Genomic DNA, 15,555 nt, shown 5'->3' on the forward strand with positions numbered 1-15,555 from the left:
TTTTTAGATTGGTTTAGCTGATGTATTTGGTCCTATTATGGACAACTGATAGTAACAAAATAATAACATTTATTGAAGATTCACATTTGTATACTTACTTGTTGAGTGTATGGTTAGGATATTTGTTTTAGCCTAACAGTTAAATATAAATCAATATTTTTGTTTGTTCAATAAATAAGAAATACCAGTTCTCAGATATTTAAACAATTAGCCTGGAATTAAACTACCAGTAGCTGAAGTTTGGCGTTAATCATAGTTTTTGAACCAAAACCCCTATCTTATCTAGTATCTATGTTAATTCTTTTAATAGAACAAAACCCTACAGTATAATGTGACAACCCATTTTACAGAGATATGAACTATTACATGATGTCATCTTGCAGAGGCTTCAGGTCAATTGGAATTACTTCAGGGCAGTGATTCCTGTTATTCCCAGTACTTCAAGGACTGATAGTCTCCAAGAATGTAAGTTTGGATACTTAGCTTATCACAATGTCAATTGCTAGAAAAATTTCTTATCATAATTTATGTACACAACAAGATGAAAACTCATAAGTGATTGTTTCAAAGAATAAAATTATGCATCAGTCTAACATTTTGGGGGGAATTAGTCTCATGTCCAGTTAGCTCAAATAAAGGAAAGTACATTAATGATAATGTTGTAAGCAAGACTTCATGGTAAGGGGACACATTTCATAATCTTGATGTTAAATATTTTTTTCAGAGAAGTTAGAAGTAAGGGACTATATATCAGAATGAGATTTGTAACCTTTGCTATAGATATCAACATGGATGGTTAAAACAACAATGACTAGTTTTTTATTCTTAATTGAACTGATAACATATTAGTCTTCAAATGAAAGTGTAAAGACCTTGGGGATGAATTGTTGTCTTTAGTATTGGCTAATCTTCCACCTTATGAGGAACCGTTGTGAACTCACTCTAGTTTGAAAGTAGAGGGATATTGAATTTATAAATATCTCAACATGACTGCATGACTGGCAGCAGCTTCATTGAATGACTACAATTTCAAATTATATGAGTATAATAGGAAACCTTTCTTCTAGTTTTATGAAGGCACCATTATCAATTAGAATCCGTATATATTTATAGTGTACAGTGAGATGTTTTATATATGTGACTATATAAAATACAAAAATTAAAATCGTAAAATACATGTGCATGTTGTAAGCTAACTAGCATAGTTGCCACCCATACTGATTTAGAAAAGGAATGGCGAAGTTCTGCACTTACCAATTTTCATGTAGGCCCTACTGTTAGTAACAGTCACCTCACTGTGCCATGCATTTCCAGAAAGTCCACATCCTGTCTAATTTTGTATTTTCTTTTTTAACAAATATTTTCAATTTCACTTTTCTATCCCATCCCATTTACTTATGATACTTTATTATACTTTCTGCTTCTATCACTGTAGAATCTTTAGAATCCATGTCAGCTGAGATATTTCAGCATTTGACTTTCCATGTTTTTTAAATCCAGTTAGCACAATGACTCCTAGTCTTATTCATGGTAGAAGAAAAATAGGATTCTTTTTCTTGGAAGGGGATGAAAGGATAGTCTATGTGTGTCGGAGTGTCTGTGCATGTGTGTTTTGCACTCATCTATTATTTAACACATCTTATTTATACATATTAATCTTTATTTTTGAATGTTACTTCTTCTGGATACAGATTCTTCAAATTAGAATTGCAAATAATACAGTATTTTTAGATTTAGATTTTAAAAATAATTTTATTATTATTTTGTATATGTGATTTTATATATATGAGTAGGGTAAATGTATACTTGATGTGAGTGTGTGTGTATGTGTGCCCGCACATGTACGTGCACACACAGTAACACAGACTTGTGTCCATCGGAGATCAGAAGACAATGTTTTGGGTCCTGCTGTCTCAATCTCCACTTTATCCCTTTGAATGGGTCTCATGCTGAGCCTGGTTCTAGTATGGCAGTCCCCAAGCTCAAGTGATCATTTATTTTCACTTTTCACCACAGTATAGAGACACACACAATTAGCTTCTTGCTTGGATGCTGGGATCTGAGCACAGGTCCTCACAATTGCACAATGAATACCGTTACTAATAAAGCTGTATCTCTAGCCCGATATTTCCAGTTTTTAGTCTTTTCCGTTGTTCTTCAACCTTTATTTCTCTGTCTACAATCTCTACAACCTCTTTAAAATTTGTGGTGTTGGGAATCAAATACAGGGCCTTACTCATCTGTAGTTTATTTCATTAGGCTACAAACTGAGTCTTTATCTCATAATTTTTGAAGTACCTCCATTAATTTTTTGTCTTCTTGAATAAGTATATTAATATATATTCACATCAAGTCTTTTGAAATCCACCAAAGGTTATTATCTTAAAAAATTAAAACTTTTTGAAATAAAAAAACAACTATCTCATTCCCTTTCTTTTTCCTCCCCCAACACTTCCCATGCACCTTCTATTGTTATCTTTGGAAACTGTGAGGTGATATTTTACTATGGTTTGAAGTTATGGTCCCCTGATGACTAGTGATTTTCAGCGCTTGTATGTATGTATGTGTGTATGGACACACACATATGCAGGACTTTACCTAAATCCAATTTTAATTTATCATTTCTCTTGTGACTTCTTACAGGTAGAACTGTCAAAAAGTTCAATGGAAGGAAAGAATCAGTCTGTGGTGTCAGAGTTTGTGTTCCTGGGACTCACCAACTCTTGGGACATTCAATTAATCCTTTTCGTGTTATCCTCCATGTTTTATGTAGCAAGCATGACAGGAAACTCCTTTATTGTGTTCACTGTGGCATCTGACCCCCATTTACACTCTCCCATGTACTTTCTGTTGGCTAACCTCTCCTTCATTGACTTGGGTGTTTCTTCTGTTTCTTCTCCCAGGATGATTTATGACTTATTTAGAAAACACAAAGTCATCTCCTTTAGAGGTTGTGTTACTCAAATCTTCTTCATTCATTTCATTGGAGGTGTGGAGATGGTGCTGCTCATAGCCATGGCTTTCGACAGATATGTGGCCATATGTAAGCCTCTCCATTACTTGACCATTATGAGCCCGATGATGTGCATCTTGTTTTTAGTGGCTGCCTGGGTGGTTGGCCTTATTCACTCACTGATTCAACTGGCTTTTGTAGTAGACTTACCTTTCTGTGGGCCAAACGTGTTGGACAGCTTCTACTGTGACCTTCCTCGATTTATCAAACTTGCCTGCACAGACACCCATAAATTAGAATTCATGGTCACAGCCAACAGTGGATTCATCTCTGTGGGCTCCTTCATCATACTGATCATTTCCTATATTGTTATCATAATCACTGTACAAAAACATTCATCAAGTTCTTCCTCTAAAGCTCTGTCCACACTTTCAGCTCATATCTCTGTGGTTGTCTTATTCTTTGGTCCTTTGATATTCTTTTATACCTGGCCTTCTCCTTCAATACACCTGGATAAATTTCTGGCAATTTTTGATGCAGTAGTTACTCCTTTTCTGAATCCTGTGATATACACACTCAGAAATCAGGAAATGAAGGTATCAATGAAGAGAATATGCAGACAGCTAGTTAGTTATAGGAAAACTTCTTAAATCTATGTGCTTTGGACTGTCTTCAATGAATACAGAAGTTTACTTTTCATCAACGTGAGAAAAATCTTTGCATGTATGTATATATATATTTCACACACATATAAATTAAGTATATATCTTTTCCTTCTCTATATGTCTATATATTCTCCTGCTTAGTCTGTATTAACAATCTCTCCTGAAAGCAGCGAATCACATGTATTTATAAAGCAATGATTATAATAATCTTGAACTTACATTCCTAAGGAATAATGTTTATTTTGAAGTAGCTGATACTTAAGCCTTTAGAACAAGGGAACTTTCTCTCTCTCTTCTTTTACACTTGTTTTATATGTTGAGATTTTATGCATGATATTGAATTCAAAAATTTTGATTCTTCTGTATCCCCCCTCCATTCATTTCTGACCCCTCATTACTTTTCTAATTTATGACTTTTTAATTTTAAATATATTCAAATATATATGTTAAGACAATAATATATAAAGAAAATACTGAATTCATACAATGTTGGCCACATGTATATATGTTTACTATACATTGTGTCAAATGCAGGAATTTCTGGACACCTTTACTTGTTTCCTTATAAAGACTTATTCTACTGAGCCATTTGTCTGTCTCTTGTAGTTTGTATGTGTTACCCATTTGGAGTTTTTCTGCTGTGGAAGGAGATTCAAATCAGGAGAACACACACAAGGGTTTAATAGATTTTTTTTTGTGTAGAAGACTTGAGAGTCATTTTGAAATATCAACAAAAAACTCAGTAAAGATGATTTTTTGTCAGATTAGCAATATTATATTCACATACATCAAATTTCTATTCATTTATATTTATTATTTCTTTTTTCTTAGTATATTTCTGTGTTACAGAGATACGCAAAAAATTGTGTGACATTTGAAAAGAGGAATTGAAACAACATGTATGTTCACTTTGTGAGTGGTAGAGAGGTACTAAGAACTGCATGAATTGCTACCAGTATTCTGTGATACGGGACTGGTACCATCTCTGAAGATTTTCTGCCCTGTTTCTTAAAATGATTTTTATTGACATCTACATTTTTCTCTGTTCCTCTCCCTACCTCTTCCCTCCCCTTCAATGGTTCTTTTATAGACCTCACAGTTTAGTTCCTCCAGGTCCCAGTCATTTGCAGGTCATTGCCACTGTGATGACAGTCACATGGCACACACTCACTTGCATCATCCAATTTGGTGCACCGAGACAGACACAGCATAGTTAATCCTTGCTCTTCACTACATGACATTTTCATTTCCCTTGTTCTGGTTCACTGGCTTGAGGTGCAGCATGAGGTTAAATGGGATCAGACTTAACTGCAGTACTGAATGATTTCCGTATTCATAAAGTCTTGTTCACATAAGTAGCCCCTGTGCATCCTTATGTTCATTGTCCTTTACTGAGAAACCTGTGAGTGGTTAGTGTCAACCCTATGCTTTTTATATTACTTAGCCTTTTTCCTTTGAGCTCTTCATATTCTTTCATTATTCTATATATTTTATTTTTTGATTTTTATGTGATGACCGAACTTTTTTAGGCCCAGTCTGTTTAGTGCTCTATAAGTTTCTTGTATTTTTATTGCTATTTCCTTCTTTAGGTGGTAAAGTTTTCTACTATGGTTTTGTTGAATATACTATTTGTGCCTTTGAGCTGCTATTTTTCCCCTTCTTCTATCCCTATTATTCTTGTGTTTGGTCTTTTAATAGTATCTCAAATTTCCTGGATTTTTTGTGTTATGACCTTGTTGCCTTTAATGTTTTCTTTGACCGATAAATCTATTTCTTCTGCTTTTTCTGGGTTGGGATGTTCAGGTCTTTCTGCAGTAGGACTACAAAGTTCTGGTGGTGGCATATTGATCTTTAGGTTGTTGAATATATTCTTGCATTGATGTTTACCCATCTCTTAGTTCAATTGGTGCAGTCAGTGTCTTTACCTTTTAATTAGATTTTTGCAGAAGTCGGTGTCAGTGTCTCAGGTATCTTGTCTTGGACCAATCTGTGTAGTCACTTTATGTTTTAGGGAGTGGCTCTAGGTTCACTCTGTGTAGTTGAAGTCTGTTTCTCAGGGAGCTTCTGGTCACTTATCTCTGGTTAGTTCTGTGCAGTCACAGTCTGTATCTAAGGGGGTTGCTGAGGTTGCAAAGGATGAGAATGAATTGGGACATATAGATTGCAGGTCCTGATGGGTGGTGCTTGGGCCCCCTGCCTATAGAAGGTTTGCCCTTGTAGCTGAGATGTGTGTGTGAGGGGGAAGGGCCTGGGTTTTGCCTAGGGCCTAAATACTGTGCTGTCCAGCTGAAAGGCTAGTCACTCACATCTTGGTTTGTTCTATGCAGTTGTAGTCTGTGTCTCATGGAGCTGCTGAAGTCACCTGGGATTTGTGGGTTTGGAGATGAAGTGTTACTTCATATGCATTTTTTTGTAGGAAAAAAGATAAAATTACAATGTAGAGTGTCATAGTTTCCTTATATTGAATACACACACAGCCACACACACAGCCACACACAGATGCACACACACACACACAGACACACACACACTAACAATTTTTTTCTTTTTCTTTTCTTTTTTATTATTCTTTTTTAATTAAAATTTCCAACTGCTCCCCGTTTCCCATTTCCCTCCCCCTCCTCCCACATATTGCCCCCTCCCCCACTCCCCTCCCCCATCTCCACTCCTCTTCTCCTCCCCCCAGTCCATTCCCCCTCCCTCTCGATACTGAAGAGCAGTCCAGATTCCCTGCCCTACAGGAAGACCAAGGTCCTCCCACTTCCATCCAGGCCCAGGAAGGTGAGCATCCAAACAGGCTAAGCTCCCACAAAGCCAGTTCATGTATTAGGATCGAAACCTAGTGCCATTGTCCTTGGCTTCTCATCAGCCTTCATTGTCCGCCATGTTCAGAGAGTCCAGTTTCAACCCATGCTTATTCAGTCCCAGTCCAGCTGGCCTTGGAGAGCTCCCAATAGATCAGTTCCAATGTCACAGTGGGTGGGTGCACGCCTCGTGGTCCTGATTTCCTTGCTCATGTTCTCCCTCCTTCTGCTCCTCATTTGGACCTTAAGAGCTCAGACCGTTGCTCCAAATTGGGTCTCTGTCTCTCTCTCGATCTATCGCCAGATGAAAGTTCCTGTGCCATTCTCCTTGGCCTCTCGTCAGCTCTCATTGTCCGCCACATTCAGAGAGTCCGGTTTTATCCCATGTTATTTCAGTAGCAGTCCAGCTGGCCTTGGTGAGCTCCCAATAGATCGGCCCCACTGTCTCAGTGGTTGGGTGCACCCCTCATGGTCCTGACTTCCATGTTCATGTTCTCTCTCCTCCTGCTCCTCATTATAATCTTGGGAGCTCAGTCCGGTGCTCCAGTGTGGGTCTCTGGCTCTATCTCCATCCATCGCTAGATGAAGGTTCTATGGCGATATGCAAGATATTCATCAGTATGATTATAGGATAGGTTCATTTCAGGTTCCCTATCCTCAGGTGCCCCAATGAACTAACTGGGGACATTGCCCTGGGCATCTGGTAGCCATTCCAAGTTCAAGTCTCTTGCCAACCCTTAGGTGGCTCCCTTACCTAAGGTATGAGTTTCCCTGCTCCCCTATCCAACCTTCCTTTATCCCCAATCACCCCGATTCCCCCAGTTCCCCTCATCTACTCCTTCGCACTTTTCTCTCCCCATCACCCCTCATCCCCATCCCACCCCACCCCCAAAATTCCAATTTTTTGCCCATCAATCATGTCTATTTCCCATAGCTGGGAGGATATCTATATGTTTTTCCTTGGGTTTACCCTCTTGTTTAGCTTCTTTAGGATCACAAATTATAGACTCAGTGGCCCCTATCCATGGCTAGAAACCAATTATGAGTGAGTACATCCCATGTTCTTCTTTTTGGGTCTGGGTTACCTCACTCAGGATCGTATTTTCTATTTCCATCCATTTGCATGCAAAATTCGAGAAGTCATTGTTTTTTTACCGCAGAGTAGTACTCTAATGAGTATATATTCCACACTTTCTTCATCCATTCTTCTATTGAAGGGCATCTAGGTTGCTTCCAGGTTCTGGCTATTACAAATAATGCTGCTATGAACATAGTTGGACAAATGCTTTTGTCATATGATAGGGCATCTCTTGGGTATATTCCTGGACCTATTGCTGGGTCCAGGGGTAGGTTGATCCCAATTTTTCTGAGAAACCGCCACACTGATTTCCAAAGTGGTTGCACAAGTTTGCAGTCCCACCAGCAATGGATGAGGGTACCCCTTTCTCCACAACCTCTCCAGCAAAGGCTATCCTTGGTGTTTTTGATTTTAGCCATTCTGACAGGTGTAAGATGATATCTCAAAGTTGTTTTGATTTGCATTTCTCTGATCGCTAAGGAGGTTGAGCATGACTTTAAGTATCTTTTGGCCATTTTAACTTCTTCTGTTGAGAATTCTCTGTTCAGTTCAGTGCCCCATTTTTTAATTGGGTTAATCATCCTTTTAAAGTCTAGTTTCTTGAGTTCTTTATATATTTTGGAGGTCAGACGTTTGTCTGTTGCGGGGTTGCTGAAGATCTTCTCCCAGTCAGTAGGCTGCCTTTTTGTCTTAATGACAGTGTCCTTTGCTTTACAGAAGCTTCTCAGTTTCAGGAGGTCCCATTTATTCAATGTTGCCCTTAATGTCTGTGCTGCTGGGGTTATACATAGGAAGCAATCTCCTGTGCCCATATGTTGTAGGGTACTTCCCATTTTCTCTTCTATCAGGTTCAGTGTGTTCAGATTGATATTGAGGTCTTTGATCCATTTGGACTTGAGTTTTGTGCATGGTGATAGATATGGGTCTATTTTCATTCTTCTACAGGTTGACATCCAATTGTGCCAGCACCATTTGTTGAAGATGCTTTCTTTCTTCCATTGTATACTTTTAGCTCCTTTATCGAAAATCAGTTGTTCATAGGTTTGTGGGTTAAAATCCGGGTCTTCTATACGATTCCATTGGTCGACTTCTCTGTTTTTATGCCAGTACCATGCTGTTTTCATTACTGTAGCTCTGTAATAGAGTTTGAAGTCAGGGATGGTAATGCCTCCAGAAGTTCCTTTATTGTATAAGATTGTTTTGGCTATCCTGGGTTTTTTGTTTCTCCATATAAAGTTGATTATTGTCCTTTCAAGATCTGTGAAGAATTTTGATGGGATTTTAATGGGGATTGCATTGAATCTATAAATTGCCCTTGGTAGAATTGCCATTTTTACTATGTTGATTCTCCCAATCCAAGAGCAAGGGAGATCCTTCCATTTTCTGGTATCCTCTTCAATTTCTTTCTTCAATGCCTTAAAGTTTTTGTCAAATAGATCTTTCACTTCCTTGGTTAGAGTTACCCCAAGATATTTTATGCTGTTTGTGGCTATCGTGAAAGGTGATGATTCTCTTATTTCCCTCTCTGCTTCCATATCCTTTGTGTATAAGAGGGCGACTGACTTTTTGGAGTTGATCTTGTATCCTGCCACATTACTAAAGGCGTTTATCAGCTGTAGGAGTTCTTTGGAGGAGTTTTTGGGGTCGCTCATGTACACTATCATATCATCTGCAAATAATGCAAGTTTAACTTCTTCCTTTCCAATTTGAATCCCCTTTATCCCCTTATGTTGTCTTATTGCTATTGCTAAAACTTCGAGAACTATATTGAAGAGGTATGGAGAGAGTGGACAGCCTTGGCGTGTTCCTGATTTTAGTGGGATGGCTTTAAGTTTCTCTCCATTTAATTAGATATTAGCTGTCGGCTTGCTGTATATAGCTTTAATTATATTTAGGTAAGACCCTTGTATCCCTAATCTCTCCAAGACTTTTATCATAAAGGGATGTTGAATTTTGTCAAATGCTTTTTCAGCATCTAATGAAACGATCATATGGTTTTTTTCTTTCAGTTTATTTATATGATGGATTACATTGATAGATTTGCGTATGTTAAACCAGCCCTGCATCTCTGGTATGAAGCCTACTTGATCATAATGGATAATTTTTCTAATGTGTTCTTGGATTTGGTTTGCCAGAATTTTGTTGAGGATTTTTGCGTCGATGTTCATGAGTGAGATTGGCCTGTAATTCTCTTTCTTGGTTGGGTCTTTGTGTGGTTTTGGTATCAGAGTTACTGTAGCTTCATAAAAGGAATTTGGCAATGACTCTTCTGTTTCTATATTGTGAAATACATTAAGGAGAATAGGTATTAGGTCTTCTTGGAAGTTCTGGTAGAATTCCGCATTGAAACCATCTGGTCCTGGACTTTTTTTGGAAGGGAGGTTTTTGATAACAGCTTCTAATTCTTCACGACTAACAGGTCTATTTAGGTTGTTCACCTGGTCCTGGTTTAACTTTGGTATATGGTATTTATCTAAAAAAGCATCCATTTCTTTTACATTTTCCAGTTTTGTGGCATACAGGCTTTTGTAGTAAGATCTAATGATTCTCTGAATTTCCTCTGTGTCTGTGGTTATGTCCCCCTTTTCATTTCTGATCTTATTAATTTGCAAATTCTCTCTCTGCCGTTTGATTAGTTTGGATAGGGGTTTATCAATCTTGTTGATTTTCTCCAGGAACCAGCTTTTTGATTCATTGATTCTTTCAATTGTTTTCTGTGTTTCTATTTTGTTGATTTCAGCCCTCAGTTTGATTATTTCCAGTCTTCTACCCCTTCTAGGTGAGTCTGCTTCTTTTTTTTCTAGAGCTTTCAGGTGGGCTGTTAAGTCTACAATGTGTGCTTTCTCTGTTTTCTTTAAGTGGGCAGTTAGTGCTATGAACTTTCCTCTCAGGACTGCTTTCATAGTGTCCCATAGGTTTGAGTATGTTGTTTCTTTATTTTCATTGTCTTCAAGGAAGACTTTAATTTCTTTCTTTATTTCTTCCTTAATCCAGGTATGGTTCAGTAGTTGACTATTCAGTTTCCATGAGTTTGTAGGCTTTCTGGGGTAGCATTGTTGCTGAATTCTAGCTTTAATCCATGGTGATCTGATAAGATACAGGTGGTTATTAATATTTTTTTGTAACTGTGGATGTTTGCTTTGTTACCGAGTATGTGGTCGATTTTTGAGAAGGTTCCATGAGCTGCAGAGAAGAAGGTATATTCTTTCCTATTTGGGTGGAATATTCTATAGATGTCTGTTAAGTCCATTTGATTCATTACCTCCATTAATTCTCTTATTTCTCTGTTAGGTTTCTGTCTAATTGACCTGTCCATTGGTGAGAGAGGAGTATTAACGTCTCCTACTATTAATGTGTGCGGTTTGATGGCTGCCTTGAGTTTTAACAATGTTTCTTTTACGTACGTGGGTGCTTTTATATTAGGGGCATAGATATTCAGGACTGAGACTTCATCCTGATGAATTGTTCCTGTTATGAGTAGAAAATGTCCCTTTCCATCTCTCCTGATTGATTTAAGTTTGAAGTCAACTTTGTTAGAAATTAGTATGGCCACCCCTGCTTGTTTCTTAGGTCCATTTACTTGATAAGCCTTATCCCAACCCTTTACTCTGAGTAGGTGCCTGTCTTTGTGGTTGAGGTGTGTTTCTTGTAAACAGCAGAATGTTGGATCCTGTTTTCGTATCCAATCTCTTAGTCTGTGCCTTTTTATAGGAGAGTTGAGTCCATTGACATTAAGTGATATTAATGACCAGTGGTTGTTAACTCCGGTCATTTTTTAAGTTGTAAATTTTGTGTGTTCCCCTTCTTTGTGTTGCGCTGGTGAAGGGTCTCTAGTTGTCTGAGATATTGTGGTCATTGTTGGACTCATTGATTAGTGATTTTCCTTCTATTACTTTCTGTAAGGCTGGATTTGTGGCTACGTATTGTTTAAATTTGTTTTTATCCTGGAAAATTTTGTTTTCTCCATTTATAGTGAACGAAAGCTTGGCTGGGTATAGTAGTCTGGGCTTGCATCCATGGTCTCTTAGTTTCTGCAGTACATCTATCCAGGACCTTCTGGCTTTCATGGTTTCCATAGAGAAGTCAGGTGTAAGTCTGATAGGTTTACCTTTATAAGTAACTTGGCCTTTTTCCTTTGCTGCTCTTAGTATTCTTTCTTTATTCTGTATGCTTTGTGTTTTGATTATTATATGGCGAGAGGATTTTTTTTTTGATCCAGCCTATTCGGGGTTCTGTATGCTTCTTGAACCTTCATAGGTATATCTTTCTTTAGGTTGGGAAAGTTTTCTTCTATAATTTTATTAAATATATTTTCTGGACCGTTGAGCTGCGCTTCTTCTCCTTCTTCTATTCCTATTATTCTTAGGTTTGGTCTTTTTATTGTGTCCCATATTTCCTGAATGTTTTGTGATGAGAATTTGTTGGCCTTGCTGTTTTCTTTGATCAGCGTGTTTATTTTCTCTATGGTATCTTCAGAATCTGAGATTCTTTCTTCTATCTCTTGTATTCTGTTGGTTATGCTTGCTTCTGTAGTCTCTATTCATTTACCTAGATTTTCCCTGTCCAGCTGGCCTTCTGTTTGTGTTTTCTTCTTTGCCTCCATTTCAGTTTTTAAGTCTTGAACTGTTTCCATTATCTGTTTGATTGTTTTTCCTTGGTTTCCTAGGGTATCATTCACTGATTTACTCAATTCTTCAAACTTTCTGTTATACTTCTCATCCATTTCTATAAGGGCATTTTTTACATGCTGTTTAAGGGCGTCAATCACTTTCATAAAGTCAATTTTATCTACTTCTTCATGATTAAGGTGTTCATGTCCTCCTGTTGGGAGGTCGCTGGGTTCTGGTGGTTTCATATAGTTTTTCAGATTGTTGGGTGAATTCTTGCATTGGCGCTTGCCCATCCCTTTCTCCGAATGCTCCCCTATGGATCTTCTTTTACCGGATCAGGTCTCCTTGCCTACTGATGTACCTTCCCAGTGATGGCTCTCTGCAGTGATAGCTCTCCTGGTGCTCCAGTGACGTCTCTCCTTGCTTGTTGCAGGCAGGCCAGTGAAACAAAGGATGTCTCTTCTGCCTACTTGCCCTGAGGATTTGCCCCCAGCGCCAGACAGACTGAGCTGGATGGTGTTATGTGCCCAAAGAGGAAAGGGGGCAGAAGGAAGAAGAGTTCTGGATGCAAGCTGGGTGGGACAAGAAGAGAGAGGCAGTATGCGGGGTGTAGAGCCCCTGCAGGGAGCCCAGGGAGTATAGGGAGGGGGATGAGGAACTTCAGAGTTCCCTGTCCAGGGCTGCTTCCGCTGCTGCTGGTCACAAACTCACCCCACTGCTGTCTCTCCTGGTGCGGAGATCAGATATCCATGCAGGTTGGGTAGTTTGTAAACAAAGCGCCTACCTTGGTTGGTGCAGGCAGGCCAGTGAAACAAAGGAAGTCTCGCCTGCCTACTTGCCCTGAGGATTTGCTCCCAGCGCCAGACAGACTGAGCTGGATGGTGTTATGTGCCCAAAGAGGAAAGGGGACAGAAGGAAGAGGGGTTTTGGATGCAAGCTGGGTGGGACAAGAAGAGAGAGGCAGTATGCAGGGTGTAGAGTCCCTGCAGGGAGCCCAGGGAGTATAGGGAGGGGGATGAGGAACTTCAGAGTTCCCTGTCCAGGGCTGCTTCCGCTGCCGCTGGTCACAAACTCACCCCACTGCTGTCTCTCCTGGTGCCGAGATCAGATCTCCGTGCATGTTGGGTAGTTTGTAAACAAAGCGCCTACCTTGGTTGGTGCAGGCAGGCCAGTGAAACAAGGGAAGTCTCGCCTGCCTACTTGCCCTGAGGATTTGCCCCCAGCGCCAGACAGACTGAGCTGGATGGTGTTATGTGCCCAAAGAGGAAAGGGGGCAGAAGGAAGAAGGGTTCTGGATGCAAGCTGGGTGGGACAAGAAGAGAGAGGCCACACACTAACAATTTTAAACAGGTTCTCTAAGTAAAAGAAACAAGGAGATAACATCTATATCTATAAGACAAACAGGACAATTTTTCAGGAGAGTCTCCTCTCTACTCAGGTGATTCTATTTTGTGGCATGTTGATTTTAAAGACAATCATAATGTACATATTCTCTCTCTCTGTGTATAAAACTTGCAGTATTTTCTCCATAACACATGAGAAAACATTAGCCTGTATTGTGTATGCATTCATATACATTGCTGGACAAACTTAGAAGTGACTATCCAATGAATAAAATCTAATACAGAAATCTTCAAATTATATGTGTACAATTTGAACTCTACTTTACAATGGGAAGTTGAAACATGATATTTAGAATTTAGGGATTTTATTGGTGTTCTATTAACAATCTCTGATAGGTGGCTTTCATACATTGTAAATAAATAATGATTCATATAAAATGTATCATGTCAAGCTATATCACCAATTAAAGTGAAACTATTTTATTTTTTAAGTAGAGAATAAAATATAGTACAAATCCTGATGGAGGATAAGATGATCTGAGGGAAATTGTGTTAGAACAATTCTCAATCAGACAGTTATCTTGCAATGATATAATTACTCATTATATGGCCTGATGCTTTCCTAATTTGGTATATTTTCCCAATTCTGTTCATCCCTCAGATATAAGAAAACAGAAGGTACAAATATTCCCCCCTCCAGTTACACCCAGTTTCTGTTTCTCTCCTATTTGTGGATATATTAAGCACCAGTTTACTCCCTTGACATGAGTATGCACCCCGTGTAGCAGCAATTTCCTTACAAGTTGTATAAAATTAAATCACAGTATAATATACTATTCCTAAACCCTAACTGTGCTGTGGTATTTATTGAAAAATAAATCTATTTTTGTCCACATTCATGTTTATTTACTTGTACAACAGTTTATTTGCTGCTATTCTGCCATCTGCTCTTTGTATAAACTGTGTAACTTTTCTTATATAGTCACAAAATTATTTTTGGTGTTGTAGTAAGGTATGTGTGTGGAGTCTTGTTTCTCTGTTATTTTTATTTGGCAGACATTTTAGACATCTGTAGTTATAGGTCACGGTTTTACTGAAAATGAAGACTTCCCAAAAATTCTTCTTCTTAAACTACACCATGTTAGTTTGATTTAACTCAGTGATGATAGTTAAACTTTGAGAGAATATTTATCTATTATTAGGGAATAATAGCAGTGATATATTTTTGCATTGAACAGGATCTCACTATGTAGCTCTAAATGTTCTGTCATTATGTAAGACTGGCTTCAAACTCACAGAGATTCACCTGCCTCTGCCTTCTGATTGCTGAGATTAAAGGTGTGCGCTACCATGTTAACTGTTAAACTTTCAGATTCCCGTAGTTTAATGACACCATAATAAAGAAACATGGTTTTCTTTTATTCTTCCTCCTTAATATACTGTGAGCTACAGAAATTCTTTGGTCACACAGACCAAACCAGATACTCTAAAGATAAGAATTCCATAACCACATGATGCTTCTAAATTGCCATGTTTTTGTAGTGTCTCTTGGTCAGTGACCTCTTGAGGTACATATAATTAGTTTCTTATCTCCCTAATGGAAAATTCCATGTGATATTTTATGGGAGGGCACACAGAGAAGCTTGACTTTGCTAAGATGATGTTGTTATTATTCAGGTAAAATGCATGGCTGGAAATAAACTTAGCAATGCTTGGGTGGCTAATTCTCAGATGTTAGTTTGTGCTCGAAATTACTGTGGACAAGAGTCATATCCTAAAGGGCTTGAGGAAGACGAGCAAAGTAGAGAGCAGTCAGGAAAAGGAACTGAGCGCATAGGAGGATAGCTGATAAACACCAGCTGAAGTATTGGCAAAGGTTAAGTAACCGACTGCCTATGAGCTAGAACCACATTGTAAATGGCCTTAAGAAGTCAAACAACCTTGTAACATTTTCTACTAAGTTTGTGTAGCAATATAATGAATCATTCTTTATTCACCAATAATTGATTGAATGAATTATATAATACCCTACGAACTGGTAACTAATGAAATATCAATGATACTTATAAATAAAAAGGGAAGATTTGCAGTTTTTGCCTCGC

General features: G+C 38.4%; 1 protein-coding gene across 1 annotated transcript; it reads left to right on the top strand.

The window, feature by feature from the left end:
• Window positions 1-2,658: 2,658 nt before the first annotated feature.
• LOC130881575 (olfactory receptor 4F21-like) lies at window positions 2,659-3,603 on the top strand. The gene has a single exon (XM_057781208.1). The coding sequence runs from the start codon at window positions 2,665-2,667 to the stop codon at window positions 3,601-3,603; it is 939 nt and encodes a 312-aa protein (XP_057637191.1). The 5' UTR covers window positions 2,659-2,664.
• The last annotated feature ends 11,952 nt before the right edge of the window (window positions 3,604-15,555 follow it).

This window comes from Chionomys nivalis, chromosome 9 (genome assembly GCF_950005125.1).
Source record: "Chionomys nivalis chromosome 9, mChiNiv1.1, whole genome shotgun sequence".
Classification (NCBI taxonomy): domain Eukaryota; kingdom Metazoa; phylum Chordata; class Mammalia; order Rodentia; family Cricetidae; genus Chionomys; species Chionomys nivalis.